At 42.4% G+C, this 16,036-nt stretch overlaps 1 protein-coding gene across 8 annotated transcripts in view; it reads left to right on the top strand.

Annotated features, from left to right (window-relative positions):
- LOC307231488 (inositol hexakisphosphate and diphosphoinositol-pentakisphosphate kinase 1-like) overlaps positions 1-16,036 on the top strand; it is a 51,029-nt gene that overhangs the window by 22,051 nt on the left and 12,942 nt on the right. For 7 of the 8 annotated variants that reach the window (XM_080002222.1, XM_080002220.1, XM_080002219.1 and 4 more), the window contains 10 exons: positions 814-996; positions 4,144-4,285; positions 5,197-5,420; positions 5,521-5,648; positions 7,228-7,342; positions 8,393-8,500; positions 9,067-9,183; positions 9,545-9,685; positions 10,380-10,482; positions 15,548-15,610. In XM_080002222.1, coding sequence (XP_079858348.1) covers positions 814-996; positions 4,144-4,285; positions 5,197-5,420; positions 5,521-5,648; positions 7,228-7,342; positions 8,393-8,500; positions 9,067-9,183; positions 9,545-9,685; positions 10,380-10,482; positions 15,548-15,610 — 1,324 coding nt within the window. The remainder of the gene's footprint in view (positions 1-813; positions 997-4,143; positions 4,286-5,196; positions 5,421-5,520; positions 5,649-7,227; positions 7,343-8,392; positions 8,501-9,066; positions 9,184-9,544; positions 9,686-10,379; positions 10,483-15,547; positions 15,611-16,036) is intronic. The other variant, XM_080002218.1, reaches the window with a different exon arrangement.

The raw sequence follows: 16,036 nt of genomic DNA, 5'->3' as shown, positions 1-16,036 counted from the left end.
ATAAAGTAGTTTTATTTAACATTTTCTTGGCATTTGATGTGCCCTGGTATGTAACGTGATACACGGAAACCTGTCCATCAAGGTTCCCAAAATACAGATGTATTTCCCAGGGTTCTGGTACAGATCCTACATGTTAAATATAGCCTGGGAAATGAATGGAAAGGTTACTAGTTCTTGGGAGTGTTTTGGTTTTGCACAAAAAAATGATAATGATACACTTCTGATAGAGCTCAACATAGTACTGTATGTTGCTCCAAACACACTGTCCCGTCAACTTACACAACGCTAATTACATTGTAGTCGTGAACTAGAGCGAGGTCTTCCAAAAGTAAGGTTGTTTGATAGGAAATGCATAATAACCCTTGACTCAATCCGAAAAGTCAATTCACACTTAATCACCACCCTTCTCGTCTGCTCTAATGACATCCTCCATGAAATTGAGGTTAGTTCAGCTGATTTAACAAGAGCTGCTACAGCACTATTATTTAATCATGTTTCAGTTAGAAGCATGACATTGACCTTTAGTGTCTTTTTATTTTTATTTCTAAACTTTATTCTTCTTTACTTTTATGCAATGCCTTTGATGCCTTATGTAAAGCACTTTGAGTCATCCCTGTGTGTGAAATACGCCATACAAATAAACTTTCCTTGCCTAATGGGAGTAGCTGGCAACACACACAAACCCACCAGGAGTCCATGTCCCCTCTAGCACTTTTGTCTCATCAAATATCCTCCTCACAGCGTGTCAGCCGGATAGGATTGCTATCAAACGGCTTCAGTTCCAACTCTGGGTGCGTTGATGTACCGTTGCAGGGTCTGCTGGCTTTGGAAGGGGAGCTCACACCGATCCTGGTCCAGATGGTGAAGAGCGCAAACATGAACGGGCTCCTGGACAGCGACAGCGACTCTCTAACAGGCTGCCAGCAGAAGGTCAAGGCCAGGCTGGCTGAAATCATGCAGAAGGAGCAGCAGCTCACACAGGATGACTACCACAAGGTACGCATAAAACAAAATAATTGGAATGCTACCTATCTATTCAACTTTAACATCAAGCTTAACAAATCCATTCAACAAGTCCAAATCCACCGTTTGTTAACTGCTGATACAATTGTAGTGTAGTACATAGTAGTCTAGTACAGTATTGATACTATTCTATAGGTATGTCAATTGTCAGTGTGAAAACACACTACACCAGAAAATAATTAAGAATAATATGAAAATTAATAACAGTATTAAAACGAAGCTAGAAATAAAGTGATATATTAAACAAAACAAAGGACAGTACATTCTCAACAATATTCTATGTTCAATAATAAATATTATCCAATATATCATAATATTATAATACAATATATAATAATATTCTTTACTTCGACAAAGTTCACAGCCTTGGTCCAGATATGATTTGGTTGATATAGGTCCTGGTATCAGATTTCTTTATTGAGACAGCAGTAACAAATTCAACTCAAAAATACAAAATATCATTGATAACATTGCACCTGTTAAAACTAAAAACACAGAAAAACAAAAAGCCCTCTGGATAAATGGAGCAGTTGTTAGGCAGCTTAAGAGAGTGTCAGCAGGCAGAACGTAAGTGGAGAAAGACAAAACTTCAGGTTCACCATGAAATTCACAAGGATAGACTCAATCAATACAATATAGAAATTAAACAGGCCAGACAGTCTTCTCTAAGATCATTAATGAAAATATCAACAAAAGTAAAGTGCTCTTCTGCACTGTTGATCAACTTATTAATCCACCATCTACAACCCCGTCAGAGATGCTCTCCACTAAAAAATGTGAATTTTTGAAATGAGCCTACCCTCCAATTCTCCAGTAATAGCTGCCATGTCTCACTTTGTCCCTTTAAACATAAAAAAACTGGGCGATATTTTTGGAAGGCTCAGGTCCTCCACCTGATGCCTGGACCCTCTCCCTACCACATTTTTTAAACTGTTTTTAACTGCCTAGCGCATGAGGTATTTTAAATGTCTCTCTTCAATCAGGTATATTTCCTGCAGCACTTACGCCAGCTGTCATTAAACCGCTCCTGAAGAGGAGCAATCTTGATACAACAGTTATTGCCTACAGGCCCATTTCCAACCTGCCACTCCTCAGCAAAATACTTGAAAAAACAGTAACTAACCTAAAACAGCCTCTTAGACACTTATCAATCTGGTTACCGACCTCACCATAGCACAGAAACAGCACTTATTAAAGTTGTGAATGATCTGCATATAAACACTGATCCTAAAACACAATCTGTTTTTCTGCACCTGGATCTCAGTGCTGCCTTTGACACTGTTGACCATCATATTTTATTAGCGAGATTACAAAATGAGTCGGCCTATCTGGCCGGGTTCTAAACTGGTTCAGAGCCTACCTACAGGACAGGCAGTTCTTTGTGTCCATTGGAGATTTTGTCTCGAACAAAGTGTATTTTATTTGTGGAGTGCCCCAAGGTTCGATTCTTGGACCATTATTGTTTAACCTCTATATGCTCCCACTTGCACATATTATTGTAGAAACACAAAACAAATTACCATAATTATGCAGATGATTCACAACTGTACATATCCCTATCTCCAGATGACCTACTCCCCACAAACTCCCTCACTCAGTGTATAAATAATATTAATGCGTGAATGTCTCAGAACTTTTGACAACTGAACAAAGATAAAACAGAAATACTCATCTTTGGTGCAAAGGCTCAGAGACAGAAAATTGCAGCTCATCTCAGTTCTTTATCTTTGGAGAGCAAGAATGAAGCCAGAAATCTGGGTGTAATCATAGACGGCGATCTAAATTTTAAGAGTCATATCAATCACATCACAAATTCTACCATCTAAAAATATTTCAAAATTAAGACGCTTCCTGTCAAAAGCAGACTCTGAAATATGAAACCATGCATTCATAACGAGTAGATTGGACTATTGTAACGGCCTATTCACCGCCCTCCCAAAATCGGCTGTGTAGCGGCGACAGTTAATCCAAAATGCGGCTGCAGGTGTTCTCACTGGGACTAAAAAGTTTGAACACATCACACCTGTTCTTAGGTCTCTACATTGGCTCCCTCTTAAAACTAGGATTGATTTTAAGATTCTGCTTCCTGTATATAAAGCTATAAATGGCCTTGCACCTCAGTATAAAAAAGAAATGCTCATTACACACTAACCAGCAAGAGCCCTCAGGTCCACAAGCAGTGGTCTTTAAACCATCCCTGGTACCAACTCTAAAGTAGGGGAGGCTGCCTTCTGTATCTATGCACCAAGTAAATGGAACACCCTGCTGAGGGAACTGAGAGAGGCCCCCACACTTAACACTTTTAAAAGCAGGTTAAAAACCCTGCTGTTCACTACAGTCTGGTGTGTGTGTGTGTGTGTGTGTGTGTGTGTGTGTGTGTGTGTGTGTGTGTGTGTGTGTGTGTGTGTGTGTGTGTGTGTGTGTGTGTGTGTGTGTGTGTGTGTGTGTGTGTGTGTGCGCGCGCCATTTCAAGAGATTATTTGTCACATACAGTATATGCAGTGTGTCTGTATTCTGTATGTTGTGAGATTTGTGTGTGTGCTCTGAATGCTGACTGTTCTTATGATTGCACAATTTTTTATATAATTTTCTTTGCTTGCATTTCTCTGTAAAGCGCATTGTGTTGCCCTGCTATGAAATGCGCTATATAAATAAAGTGTGACTTGACTTTATTGGGGATATTCTCTTGCACTCACTTCGTGCAACAACATGCTATTGTTGGGGCTCTAAAACATTATCCTAATTCTGGGGTTGAATACAAAGAAATAAAAAAACAGGACTGTGCCTAGGGCGGGGTGATTTTATTTATTTTTAATTACGATAGTCAGAATTTCAGAATTTGACGTTGTATCTATTTTCTATCAAAACACCTCCTTATAAATTCAAAATTCCGCAGTTCATCGCATTGAACTACAAAATATGATAACTTAAAGTAAAGTAATGTCAATTTAAATAGTATATTCTCATCATTAATTACGTGTACAAGATGGTAATATTATGATCTGACAATAAATATTAATATTGATTTGTCACCCAGCCCCAGTTGTGCATTAGGTAGTATAAGCCTTTTACTTGTTGTATATATTGTATATTATCTACTAATTCTTTGCTGGGTTCCAGTTGGCCCCAACTGGAAGCCTATCGCTGGTCAACTCCATGAAGCTCATAGAGAATCCAGTGAAGACCTGTGACAAGGTGTACGCCCTCATCCAGAGCCTGACCTCACAGATCCGCAAGAGACTGGAGGACCCCAAATCCGCAGGTATGAACAGTATGACAATTACACTGCAAATTGAGAGACATCATCTAAACATATCAACCATCTTTTTGCTGTTATCGTTTAAGTATCCTTTAGAACCCTGGTTGAATGGGATTGAAATGATCAGCTATCTTTTAAGATCTTTTATTATCAGGTTGGGTCTGACCGATCCATTTCTCCATGCGTCTGGGTCTGATTTTATTGCTGGTTTTGAATGGTTCAATTCCAATCTATTTCATTTAATTAGCCATTAACTGCTATTTTGGCCAGTTTGGCTAAATTTACCAGAAAATAAACCTGAATTGGGTGGGTGGAGAGGAAAAGAATACATTAAACCTTGGTAAGGGACTCAGAGGAGGAATTACCCTTTGAGGATGGTCAGGTGTGAAATTGCGCCCTCGTGAGCATTATATAATGGAATAAACGGGCATTTGGCAAAAATACACACTGCATAATGGCGTGCACAAAGAAAATAGAGAGAATGGCTAAAGAAGAGACATCGCAGTCAGCAGTGCCGTCTCTGGAGTCACAGTTCTATTCATCCGCTCACAAGAGCCAGGCTGTAAGACACGTCTGCCTCAATAATTACCGCTCTCGCTCCACTAATTCTTTGTTGCTTTTATAAAAATCCAACAGAAGCTGGATTTCGTGAAAATGAAGTCAGAATGTGTGTGTTCGAGGGACCGTGTCACTGGCTGAATAACACAAAGCTGCATCAAGGAATATCTTTGATTTTCCTTCTTCCTTAACCCTTTTTGAATTTTCCAGGATTCTTTTAAAATACCTTTTTAGAATAGGAACACCTGAAGTACATGCTGTGAAACTCCCTTTTGGTAATGGAAGAGACCACATTTTTTTAAATGCAGATACCCCCTTCCTCTCAAATAATTTACCCCCCGCCCCTTTTTGTCCAGACCTGCAGCTCTACCACAGTGAGACTCTGGAGCTGATGTTGCAGCGTTGGTCCAAACTGGAGAGAGATTTCCGAATGAAAAATGGCCGCTACGACATTAGCAAAATCCCCGATATCTACGATTGTGTCAAGTACGACACGCAGCACAACTCTTCGCTGGGGCTGGAGGACACGCTGGAACTGTTCCGCCTGTCACGAGCCCTGGCCGACATCATCATACCACAGGTCAACACATGCACAGTACACGCAGAGTGTGCTCCTCGGTATTTCAAACATAATATTTTAGGTGAGTGGACAACGACTAACTGGGTGCATCTACGAGCAGGAATACGGGATCAGCAAGGCAGAGAAGCTGGACATCGCCCAGGCCTACTGCGTCCCCCTGATGAAGAAGATCCAGCTGGACCTGCAGAGGACGCATGAAGACGAGGCCGTCAACAAGCTGCACCCGCTGTGAGACGCAAACACACCATGTTATACACCATGTTATACACCATGTTATACACCTTGTTATACACCTTGTTATACACCTTGTTATACACCTTGTTATACACCTTGTTATACACCATGTTATACACCATGTTATACACCTCGACACCTTGTTATACACCTTGTTATACACCTTGTTATACACCTTGTTATACACCTTGTTGTACACCTTGTTGTACACCTTGTTGTACACCTTGTTGTACACCTTGTTGTACACCCTGTTGTACACCCTGTTGTACACCATGTTGTACACCATGTTGTATACCCTGTTGTACACCCTGTTGTACACCCTGTTGTACACCCTGTTGTACACCCTGTTATACACCATGTTATACACCATGTTATACACCATGTTATACACCTTGACACCTTGTTATACACCTTGTTATACACCTTGTTATACACCTTGTTGTACACCCTGTTGTACACCCTGTTGTACACCTTGTTACACACCCTGTTGTACACCCTGTTGTACACCATGTTATACACTATGTTATAGACTGTTATACACCTTGTTACAGACCCTGTTATACACCGTGTTATACACCGTGCCATACACCGTGTTATACACCCTGTAATACACCCTGTAATACACCCTGTTATACACCCTGTTATACACCTTGACACCTTGTTATACACCTTGTTATACACCTTGTTGTACACCCTGTTGTACACCCTGTTGTACACCTTGTTACACACCCTGTTGTACACCCTGTTGTACACCATGTTATACACTATGTTATAGACTGTTATACACCTTGTTACAGACCCTGTTATACACCGTGTTATACACCGTGCCATACACCCTGTAATACACCCTGTAATACACCCTGTAATACACCCTGTAATACACCCTGTTATACACCCTGTTATACACCCTGTTACACATCCTGTTACACATCCTGTTATACACCCTGTTATACACCCTGTTATACACCCTGTTATACACCCTGTTATACACCCTGTTACACATCCTGTTACACATTCTGTTACACATCCTGTTTTACACCTTGCTATACACCTTGCTATACACCTTGCTATGCACCTTGTTATATACCATGTTATACACCTTGTTATACACCGTAATATGCCCCATGTTGTGCCCCATGTTATACACCGTGTTATACACTGTGTTATACACTATATTGTACACTTTATGTTATGCACCATGCAATACACAGTATTGCACACCATATGTTATACAACACGTTATACACCATATTATACACCATATGTTATACACCATGTTATACGCCTTGTTATACACTACAGTATAACAATAAACAGTACATAGACCATATTATATTCCTGAATTTACCTCTCGGATTAATGTCGTTTTTATCTTATACACCACCATACCAGAAGTGTTGTTAGCTGAACGAGCACTTTGTTAATGCTGAGCAGCTAGATGTACTATACTACACCATATATCTGTGTATGCAAATAAACAGACATCCACAAAAAGGCACAAACCTTCCCTCAATACTGTCTGGTTACGTGTTTGTTTATTTTTTTCATGTGTTTGCTGGCCCTGCTGCTTCAGATACTCTCGGGGGGTGATGTCTCCCGGCCGACATGTCAGGACTCGCCTCTACTTCACCAGCGAGAGCCACGTCCACTCACTGCTCAGCATCTTCCGCTACGGAGGCCTGCTGGACGTACGTTACACTTCAGTTTGGTTAGGATCGCATTTCCACCAATTTACTTAGAATTGACTTGAATGAGTATTAAGCAATGGTCTCCTTTAAGCACAGTAGCTAGTGGAAAACTCTGTGGTAAAGAGAGAACGGTGACGCAACAAAACTACCTGATGAGAGACTTCAACCCCTCTAGCCTTAAAAGCGAAAGGTCTGTGTCTCCACTTACCTTTTATAGTTTGAAGGCTTTAGTGCCAATGGCTGTAGTGGGCTCTCAAATAATAACATTTAAATTTAATTCACAATTGAAGGATGATACAGGTTTCTATCAATGCAGAATCTGATAGAATCAGTGATTTTATAGAAACAGTTATGCCCAAATTTTCATTATGGCTATTCAACATCCCTTTACTTAGAGGAGAAATCATCTACTGCTCCTCTAGATTTGCTATGTTTGAGATGGCTGATCAGGGGACCAGCATTAACTTCATTAAGTTGTTTTTATGTGATCCAGGAATTGCAACTAATTCCAGTGTCTGAACAATGGCATCCGCTGAAATAAATGTCAGTATGGAAACACATGAATGTGTTATGGCTTGTTTTTTTGGCAGTTGAAAGGAGTTCACAGGATAATGAAAGTTGTATGGTAGTAGGATGATAAAAAGGTCTTCAAGAGCATGTTTCTCAATGAGTCCTATATGCAATCGCTGTTGCCACTGTGCATGTTGCCAATGAAGGCAATGTCCATCTTGGGCAATTTAGCTGACGTGTCCCATATCTTCCACCATATCGCTGTTTTGTTAATATTTCTTCACAAACTTATTCACCTTGTTGCTTCAGTGCTCCTCAATGAAGGCTGTCGCCTCATATGAGAGGGGAATGGAAATGTTTAATATGTGTTCCTGAGAATTAGTGATACAGTTACTTTTATTATAGGATTTATACCCTGTGTGTGTGTGTGTGTGTGTGTGTGTGTGTGTGTGTGTGTGTGTGTGTGTGTGTGTGTGTGTGTGTGTGTGTGTGTGTGTGTGTGTGTGTGTGTGTGTGTGTGTGTGTGTGTGTGTGTGTCAGGAGGAGAATGACCAGCAGTGGAAGCAGGCTATGGACTACCTGAGTGCCGTGTCGGAACTCAACTACATGACCCAGATAGTGATCATGCTGTACGAGGACAACAACAAGGTCTGTCCTCTGAATACAGTGCTCGTGGGCAGCGAGCCATTTGTGGCAAAACATCTTCTGAAAGTCATGTGAAACACTTCTGAGAAGGCTGATCTCAGTCATTCAATATCATCAAATAGATTATTAAGAGATTTCCACTTTCAGGGTTTGGTTATTCTTTACCAAACCCTAAAAGCAACCTCTTTTGACTGCACAATCTATGGTTTAACGTGGGGTATTTCAATTGTTTTGACTGATCATTTCAGATTTGTGCCAGCGGATGTCACTTGCCATCTTTAGTAATTCAACCAGAAGGGTTGCCGTCCCGGTTGTTTGATTTTATGGTTTGGTTGCTCTTTAAGTGTGTATTTGTTTTATATCCTTTTGATCCAGTTTATTATACGTTTGGCTGTCTAGAACTTCCAGTTTACCAGGCTGCTAAATATTCAAATCAAGCTTCAAAAAGTAGGTTACGCAAAATAGGCATAGTGGAATGCGATCCCCGCTTTAGTTCAGAGGTGAGGAGAACACTTTTCATTGGATGTATCAAGCCATGCCATTGAGGGGTTTCTTTTGTGTGTGGACAGGACCCCTGTTCTGAGGAGCGCTTCCACGTGGAGCTTCACTTCAGTCCAGGAGTCAAAGGATGTGAGGATGAGGAGAACGTGCCTCTTGGCTGCGGGTTCCGTCCCGCCTCCTCTGAGGTGTGTGTGTGTGTGTGTGTGTGTGTGTGTGTGTGTGTGTGTGTGTGTGTGTGTGTGTGTGTGTGTGTGTGTGTGTGTGTGTGTGTGTGTGTGTGTGTGTGTGTGTGTGTGTGTGTGTGTGTGTGTGTGTGTGTGTGCGCGCGCGCGCGCAAGTTCAAGAAATTATTTGACACATACATATATGCAGTGTGTCTGTTTTCTGTAGGTTGTGAGATTTGTGTGTATGCTGACTGTTGGTGTGTGTGTGTGTGTGTGTGTGTAAAATGTATATTTTTATTATTTTTTATTTTAAGTTCCACAACAAATATCTACCCCATGTCTGAGGCTGTTCACCTATTTCTTGTTCCCTGTAACTGACCAGAATCAAGAGAAGCAGACCAACCAGGGAAGTCTCGAGGACCTTTCCCATGACCAGACCGACCAGGCACTTCCTCTTTCTGAGCCAATCAGCATTCAGCGGAGATCCCCCATGATCCGCAACCGCAAGACGGGTTCCATGGAGGTACCAGCGTGGGACAGCTAGATGAAGCTTAGCTAGTAGCGATGGGCAGGAGATTTAGGCCAGCAAGATAAAGGCGAAGTGTCTCAAAATGGTAAAAACAGTAAAATGATATCATTGTGATATCCTCCAATCTGGCGAAAGTGGTTCTCTAGGGTTAATGGTTTATCTAGCACATAGAATGTTTGTTGGTTTCCATATGCTCTTTTATTTCTCAAGAAGGAGCAAGCCATTTTTTGCTCCGTCTTAACCGGCAACTAGAGCAGGTAGGGACTAAAGGGAAATTCCTGTGCAAACAACAGTAAACTCAGCAACAGATCAAAGCATAACGCCAGGAATAGGAATAGGAATAACTACTGTACAGGACACAGATGCATGCACAAATAGTTAGAGCGAAATCTCTGGACATGCAGAGCACTCGTAAGTTATTTTTTTATCTCAGGTGTTCCACCTTTAATTGTACTAATAGAGGAGAAACCCAGAGTCGAATTTCCCTTCCGTAACATGTGTAATCTGTGTGTATCATTCAATTTTAGGTTAACTTCACTAACCCTCAGCTGAGTCGTGATGTTTTAGCCCCAGTTTGACTTTTTCAAATCTCACATTTAAATAAGAAACCCCCACCACAATGGGCAGTTTGTGATTTAGCAAGGTCGAGGTCCCAGCCGTAACCCCTGCTTTCTGTGGTCCCCCTCAGGTCCTCTCAGAGACTTCCCCGACGTACTCTTCCAAAGGCTCCTACCGACTCTTCCCCTCAAGTTCCCGCCAGTCGCCTGAGATCAAGCCCCCCTCTGGACTAGGTCAGGACCACTTGTGCAGCTAAAGTTAGTGTGTGTGTGTGCGTGTGTGTGTGCGTGTGTGTGTGTGTGTGTGCGTGTGTGTGTGTGTGAGACTTCTAAGTGAGGGAGTGTTTACCAAACCACGGACACACTGCCACCAAAATGCACATCTCAAGCTGTCATCAATGGAATCATCTAGCCTTCCCTGTAACTTCTCCTCCTCCCTCTCGCTCTACCGTTGATTAGCGTCTCTCTCTTTTTCTTTCTTATTCCTCCACTAACCTTTCCAGGTCCATTTAGCCTCATATTCATCCTGCCCCCTCTCTTGTGCTCTTTTAACTCTCTCTCTCTCTCTCTCTCTCTCTCTCTCTCTCTCTCTCTCTCTCTCTCTCTCTCTCTCTCATATTCTGTCTTTCTCACCCGCCCTTCCAAATAACTGTGGCACCCTCCTAGCCGGCTGCATAGCTTCCATGACAGCATTGCATAGCAGCAGCCGGACAGTTTGCCACCTAGACTATGTAGGGAAGAGGTCAGCTGGGAGAAATGTGTCCTGAGCCAACTGCAGGATCTCTGGTGTCACGTCGTGCGGGGGGGGATATTCACTGGGTGATGAGGAGATGACCTTCAGGCCAAAGGTGCTGTTTTGATCCTTTGATGCAACAATCCCAAGATCAGCTCCAAATTGAATTGGTCTTCTCCAAGATCTTGTAAAAATGCACCTAAGGATAGTGCAGCGCAGATGTCTGAGTTACTGAGAGATCAAACGGTTGGATTATTATGTATGTTAGTGTGTTGCAAGTGGTCACGGAGTGTTCCTCCGAAAATTCATGGGGCGGAGGTTTATTATCACTTGTCTATGAAGTACCCTTGAACGAGGTGCATGGAATCAAAATAAACAGGGTCATTAAGTTTTAGAACTTGTGGAACCACCTTGTTCCCAAATGTTTTGATCAGATTTTTTTTATCCCCATGTGTTTTGAATAACTTTACACAAATTATCTCATGTGCAAAAATGTATACAAATATGTTTACACATCAAGCCTTAAATAATTAAAATTAAAAAAACAGCAAATGTGCAAATATGGGTCAATACATTTGTAGATCTGCTTCGACAGATAAACCAAATGCACAAAACCCAGTTCTGTTTGTATCTACAACTCTACAAACCGTATAAATGAACAACAACCGACGCAGAATTTCAGTAAACATCCCTTCTTCTGTCTGTCAGGACAAGCTAGGAATCTCTCATGAGATAGACCCAGTGCAATAGATACACGGGGCTGCTTGTGCATGTGTTTCAGTCTTACACTCCTTGGCAACCTTTTCTAACATGAAGATATTCATATGAGCATGAAAAGACCCGATCAGAATGTTGATTTCTGGGGAGAGGATATAACCATAAAATTATCAAATGCGAGCAGAGGAGCAATGACTGGAATGACTTTGCAGAAAAATGTTTTCAGCCTTTCATGTGACCCCTCTGGTTGTGTGTCCTCAATGCATGTGTCTCACATAACTTGCACTACAGGGCTTCACTTTTTGGAACTCGCTTCAGAATATGTGATCAAACTGTTTAACTTAAACGCTTTATATAACGCCAGATATTGGCAAAGAGACTTTCCGCTGCCGATTTTGCGACACAGCTTAGGGGAGGGTCCATATGCGCAGCTGTCCTATCGCGTGAGCATGATCAGATCACGCAATGTATTAGTCATGACATATAGCAGATCTACCCAATGAGATCATCATTTCTCCAAACGGACGACAGTCCTAGTCTGACAAAACACAATATCCATAACGGATAGTCGTTTCATCGTTTCATTCAATCGGCCCACCCCTAGTAACGTGCGTTACTTGACATGGTAACTGTAATTATATTACCCACATTTATTAGTAACTTGTTATATTACTCTGTTACTGCTAAAAATAAATTTGTTACTGTAACGCGTTACAAGTAATAAATGTGTTGGCCCCAGCACGCACTGTCATGCCAGCCCACACAGTCAGAATGAAATCTCTGCAATTTGGAAATCGGGAGAGCCACAGTGTTCGCGCGGCATCAGAGCCACTCCATCTTAAGCCCCTGGCATCCTGTGAGCGGGGTCTAGCAGCTGATTATTTATAGTAAGTGCAAAGCCCTTGTCAAGACCTCACAGAGTGCTCTCCACCCCAAATCCAACACCAGCACAGGAGACTTGGGTGTAAGCGTTGACCTCTGTTTATATGCCGCGTGGCGGCACATGGCAGTCATTTTGATGCCAAAAACCTCCCAGACCTTTGTCGTTATCAAGTATAGAGTGTTTTTCTAAAAATAACTCAGAGTACAAAGAGTGTAAAAGATATCATGCATTGCTGTTTAATACAAATGAGCTGTGAAAGGACCTGAAGGGGAACAGGGGATTTTTAAAGGCTTTTGAGCGATGCAGTCGTCAATAATAACCTGTAGCAAAAAAAATGTTTTCGTAATAACTGAATGGTGTGTACCAAAAAAAACTAATTCCATCCCATCATACTTCCACTCCTCTCCTACTCCATCTATCTATCCTTCCATCCATCCATCCATCCCTCCATTCTACCCTCCTTTCACCACCGGCCCCAACCCCCTCCCCCCCTCCGCCCCTCCCTACCCCCCTCGCTGGCGGCTCTTCCTCACACAGGCTCCCTGGGCTTTGGCCTCTTCAGCGCCTCCGTCCTCGGGGTGTCCTCTAGCGCCCCCAACCTGCGGGACTACGTCCGCACCCACCACCTCCACCACCACCACCATCGCAAACCACCACTGTCGCCTGGCAGCCTGCCATGCCAGATCGGAATGTTTGGTATGTCCTTTGGCACCTCACCGCTATCAATCCTTTCCCCTGGGGACAAATCTGTCCATCTTCTACCGGGCGCCGGATGACAAAAATTTGAGGGTTTTTTTTGTTTTCTTTGGTCTTGACTTAAAAATGGGTTTTGAATTTTTTCTTTTTTATTTTTTCTTATCTTTCCTCCTCTCAATCTTCCTCTGACCTTGAGGAGCTCTCTTCTGTACAGTCCCCTGCAGTTCATTTTCAAGGGATCTTTGGCTGCTTTTTGTTTTGGTTAATTTTTACTGGAATCCCTTTTTCCTCCTCCTCCTCCTCCACTGGTCATTTGTTCTAAATCTGAATAATTAGCTGTGTCTAATTGTTGCGTCACATATTCTCGAAACACGCTTGAAACAATGGCATTGATTTTTCAGCATGGCGGATTTGCTTTGTGCTGACTTTGCATGCTTGGTATTGGATTGTGTGTTGAAACATGTCAATCAGTGGTTACTGTTCCTGCATCGTGACAAAATATTGGCAACACCACTGCTTGATCGGTTCTTGGACAACTGCATTGTTTCCTCCTTGATGCATGATTTTGTGCGCAATAGGGTCAAGCTCTGGGGAATTTCTAATTCATAATCTCCAGTAAAATAACTTTTTTTTTTTTTTTTTTTTTCCTTGTCTGGACGTCAGAAGACTGGATTTTTCATTAATCACAAATGAATCCTTCGATTGTGAAAACTGGGCCTGTTAATTCACAAACAAAGATGTTTTCCAGACCAATAATCCACAGCCTCATGTCCCACCTTCACCTGCCTGTTAGCTTTTGGTCTGGCTTTGTTTACCAGAGAGCGTAGAATGCAATTTCCTTTCCAGCCACTTGTGGTGCACATAGTACATTAATTAACCTAAAACAGCTTAGAACGTACCCAGCACAACATTTAGATATTTTGCAGCCAAACATGTAACTGTTGCACTCAGCCAAACAGAACAGTTGACTGCCATCGATAGATCAAAAAAAACCTGCAGTTGTTTTACTTGGGCTGCGGGCGCAGAAATGATGCACTGTGTTGGCCCTGGTGGCCACCGGGGGGCGCTATGGCTTCAAAACGACAGACTGAAGGAGCAGGCCTCTCCATACTGTATATCCTCAGCGCTGTTTCGTAGTGTATTGTCCTGCTCACGAGGAAATACTGTACATGTGGGTCTGGAATGACGTCAGCTGGTAATACAGGCTTAGTGGTGGGGGGTAATTGGGGGGTCTTATCTCCTGTTATTAAAACTATCTTGAAATATTTTGAAAGGAAGCAAGCGATTCTCCTGGTGTACCCAATGGGTGAAACTATAGGCAACATTGCAGTGTTTTAGTTGTAAAGGGATGTTTTAAAGCCTCTTGATAACATTGATTTTATCCACAGTTCTTTTCGATGTTGGCAGACTGTAATTCATCTTTTTCTTTCATTCATTTTACATTACGAAAAAAAAAAATACCACACCTGTTCATGTTGGCCTTCGCTATCGAGGGGGCGGCCCTTTGCTTTAAAGAGGGATAAAGATGAACTGCAGAAGGTTGTAGCAGAGCTAGGAAAGACATAAAAGCGTGGCCGGTTTCTTAGCCGGTGTCGGTTCCGTCGCCCCTGCAAACGGCCACTAGGTTAGAGCCCGACACCGCTCATCCACACACAAGTCACGTAGACACAAACATTCTTCATTACCCCATTTCCATCCTGTGGTAGTCCATCTCCACCCTGTTTATTCAGAGATGCCCTCATCCCCACGTCTCCTTTGGCAGATAAACAAACAGACAGACGTTGATAAATAAGACGGCGCAAATGTCTGTCTCTTTGTCCATCTTTCTGTCTCCGTCTCCCCCTCGCTCTGCTTTTTCTCTCCATTCCCTTCTCCCTCGCCACTTGTTACATTCTCTGCCCCTTCTTTGCAATTTTTCCTCCTTTTGTCTGCCCTTCTCTCTCTCTCTCTCTCTCTCTCTCTCTCTCTCACCCCCTAACATTTACGCTCCTATCGCCTTTCCTCCTCCCACTCTTTGCCGAACATATAATTCTAACTAACAAACCTAGATACACACACACACACACACACACACACACACGCACACACACACGCACGCACGCACGCACGCACGCACGCACGCACGCACGCACGCACGCACTCGCCAAACCAGCACGACACTGAAAACCAATCTCATGAGTTGAAATACACAGACTCAGATGAAGTGGCTGACACAGCGACGTGGCTCCTGCACTCCCAGTAACACCAGTATACTTTTCTTATCTCCTCAGAGCTGTTCTCTATGCCGGCAGTAAAGAGATTTTCTGTGTCGTTTGCCAGGCATCCGACTAATGGTATGTCTGCATTTATTCATGTTTATCTCCACCCTCCAGTTCCCGTTTATCTTGCATGACCCTTTTTTTTCGGGGGTAGAAAACATTTTCCCTGTGTTTTCTGGATTTGGGCTTTGAACCGTGGATCAGTAATTATTTGGAATTCCTCTTTGAAGACCTTAATTTGATTTTATTTTGTTATTTAAAAGAAAAGTTTCTTCTCCATAACACGTCCTGTGTGTTTGTTTCTGGATTTGGTTTTGACCATCACTTCTAACAAATCTCCATTCTGCCTGCTCCCATTAATATACTTCTCCGATCCCACGGTTTAGGTTTGCTGGATGCATACGGAATATATTTGTTATGCTTTATGATATGCTAAGTCAGCGATCTGCATACATATCACATTTCTCACTTGCACCCTTTGGCCGTTCCAATCCCTTTCCA

The sequence above is a fragment of the Zeus faber genome (assembly GCF_960531495.2).
Source record: "Zeus faber genome assembly, chromosome: 6".
NCBI lineage: Eukaryota > Metazoa > Chordata > Actinopteri > Zeiformes > Zeidae > Zeus > Zeus faber.
This window is presented reverse-complemented; position numbering and strand designations above follow the sequence as displayed.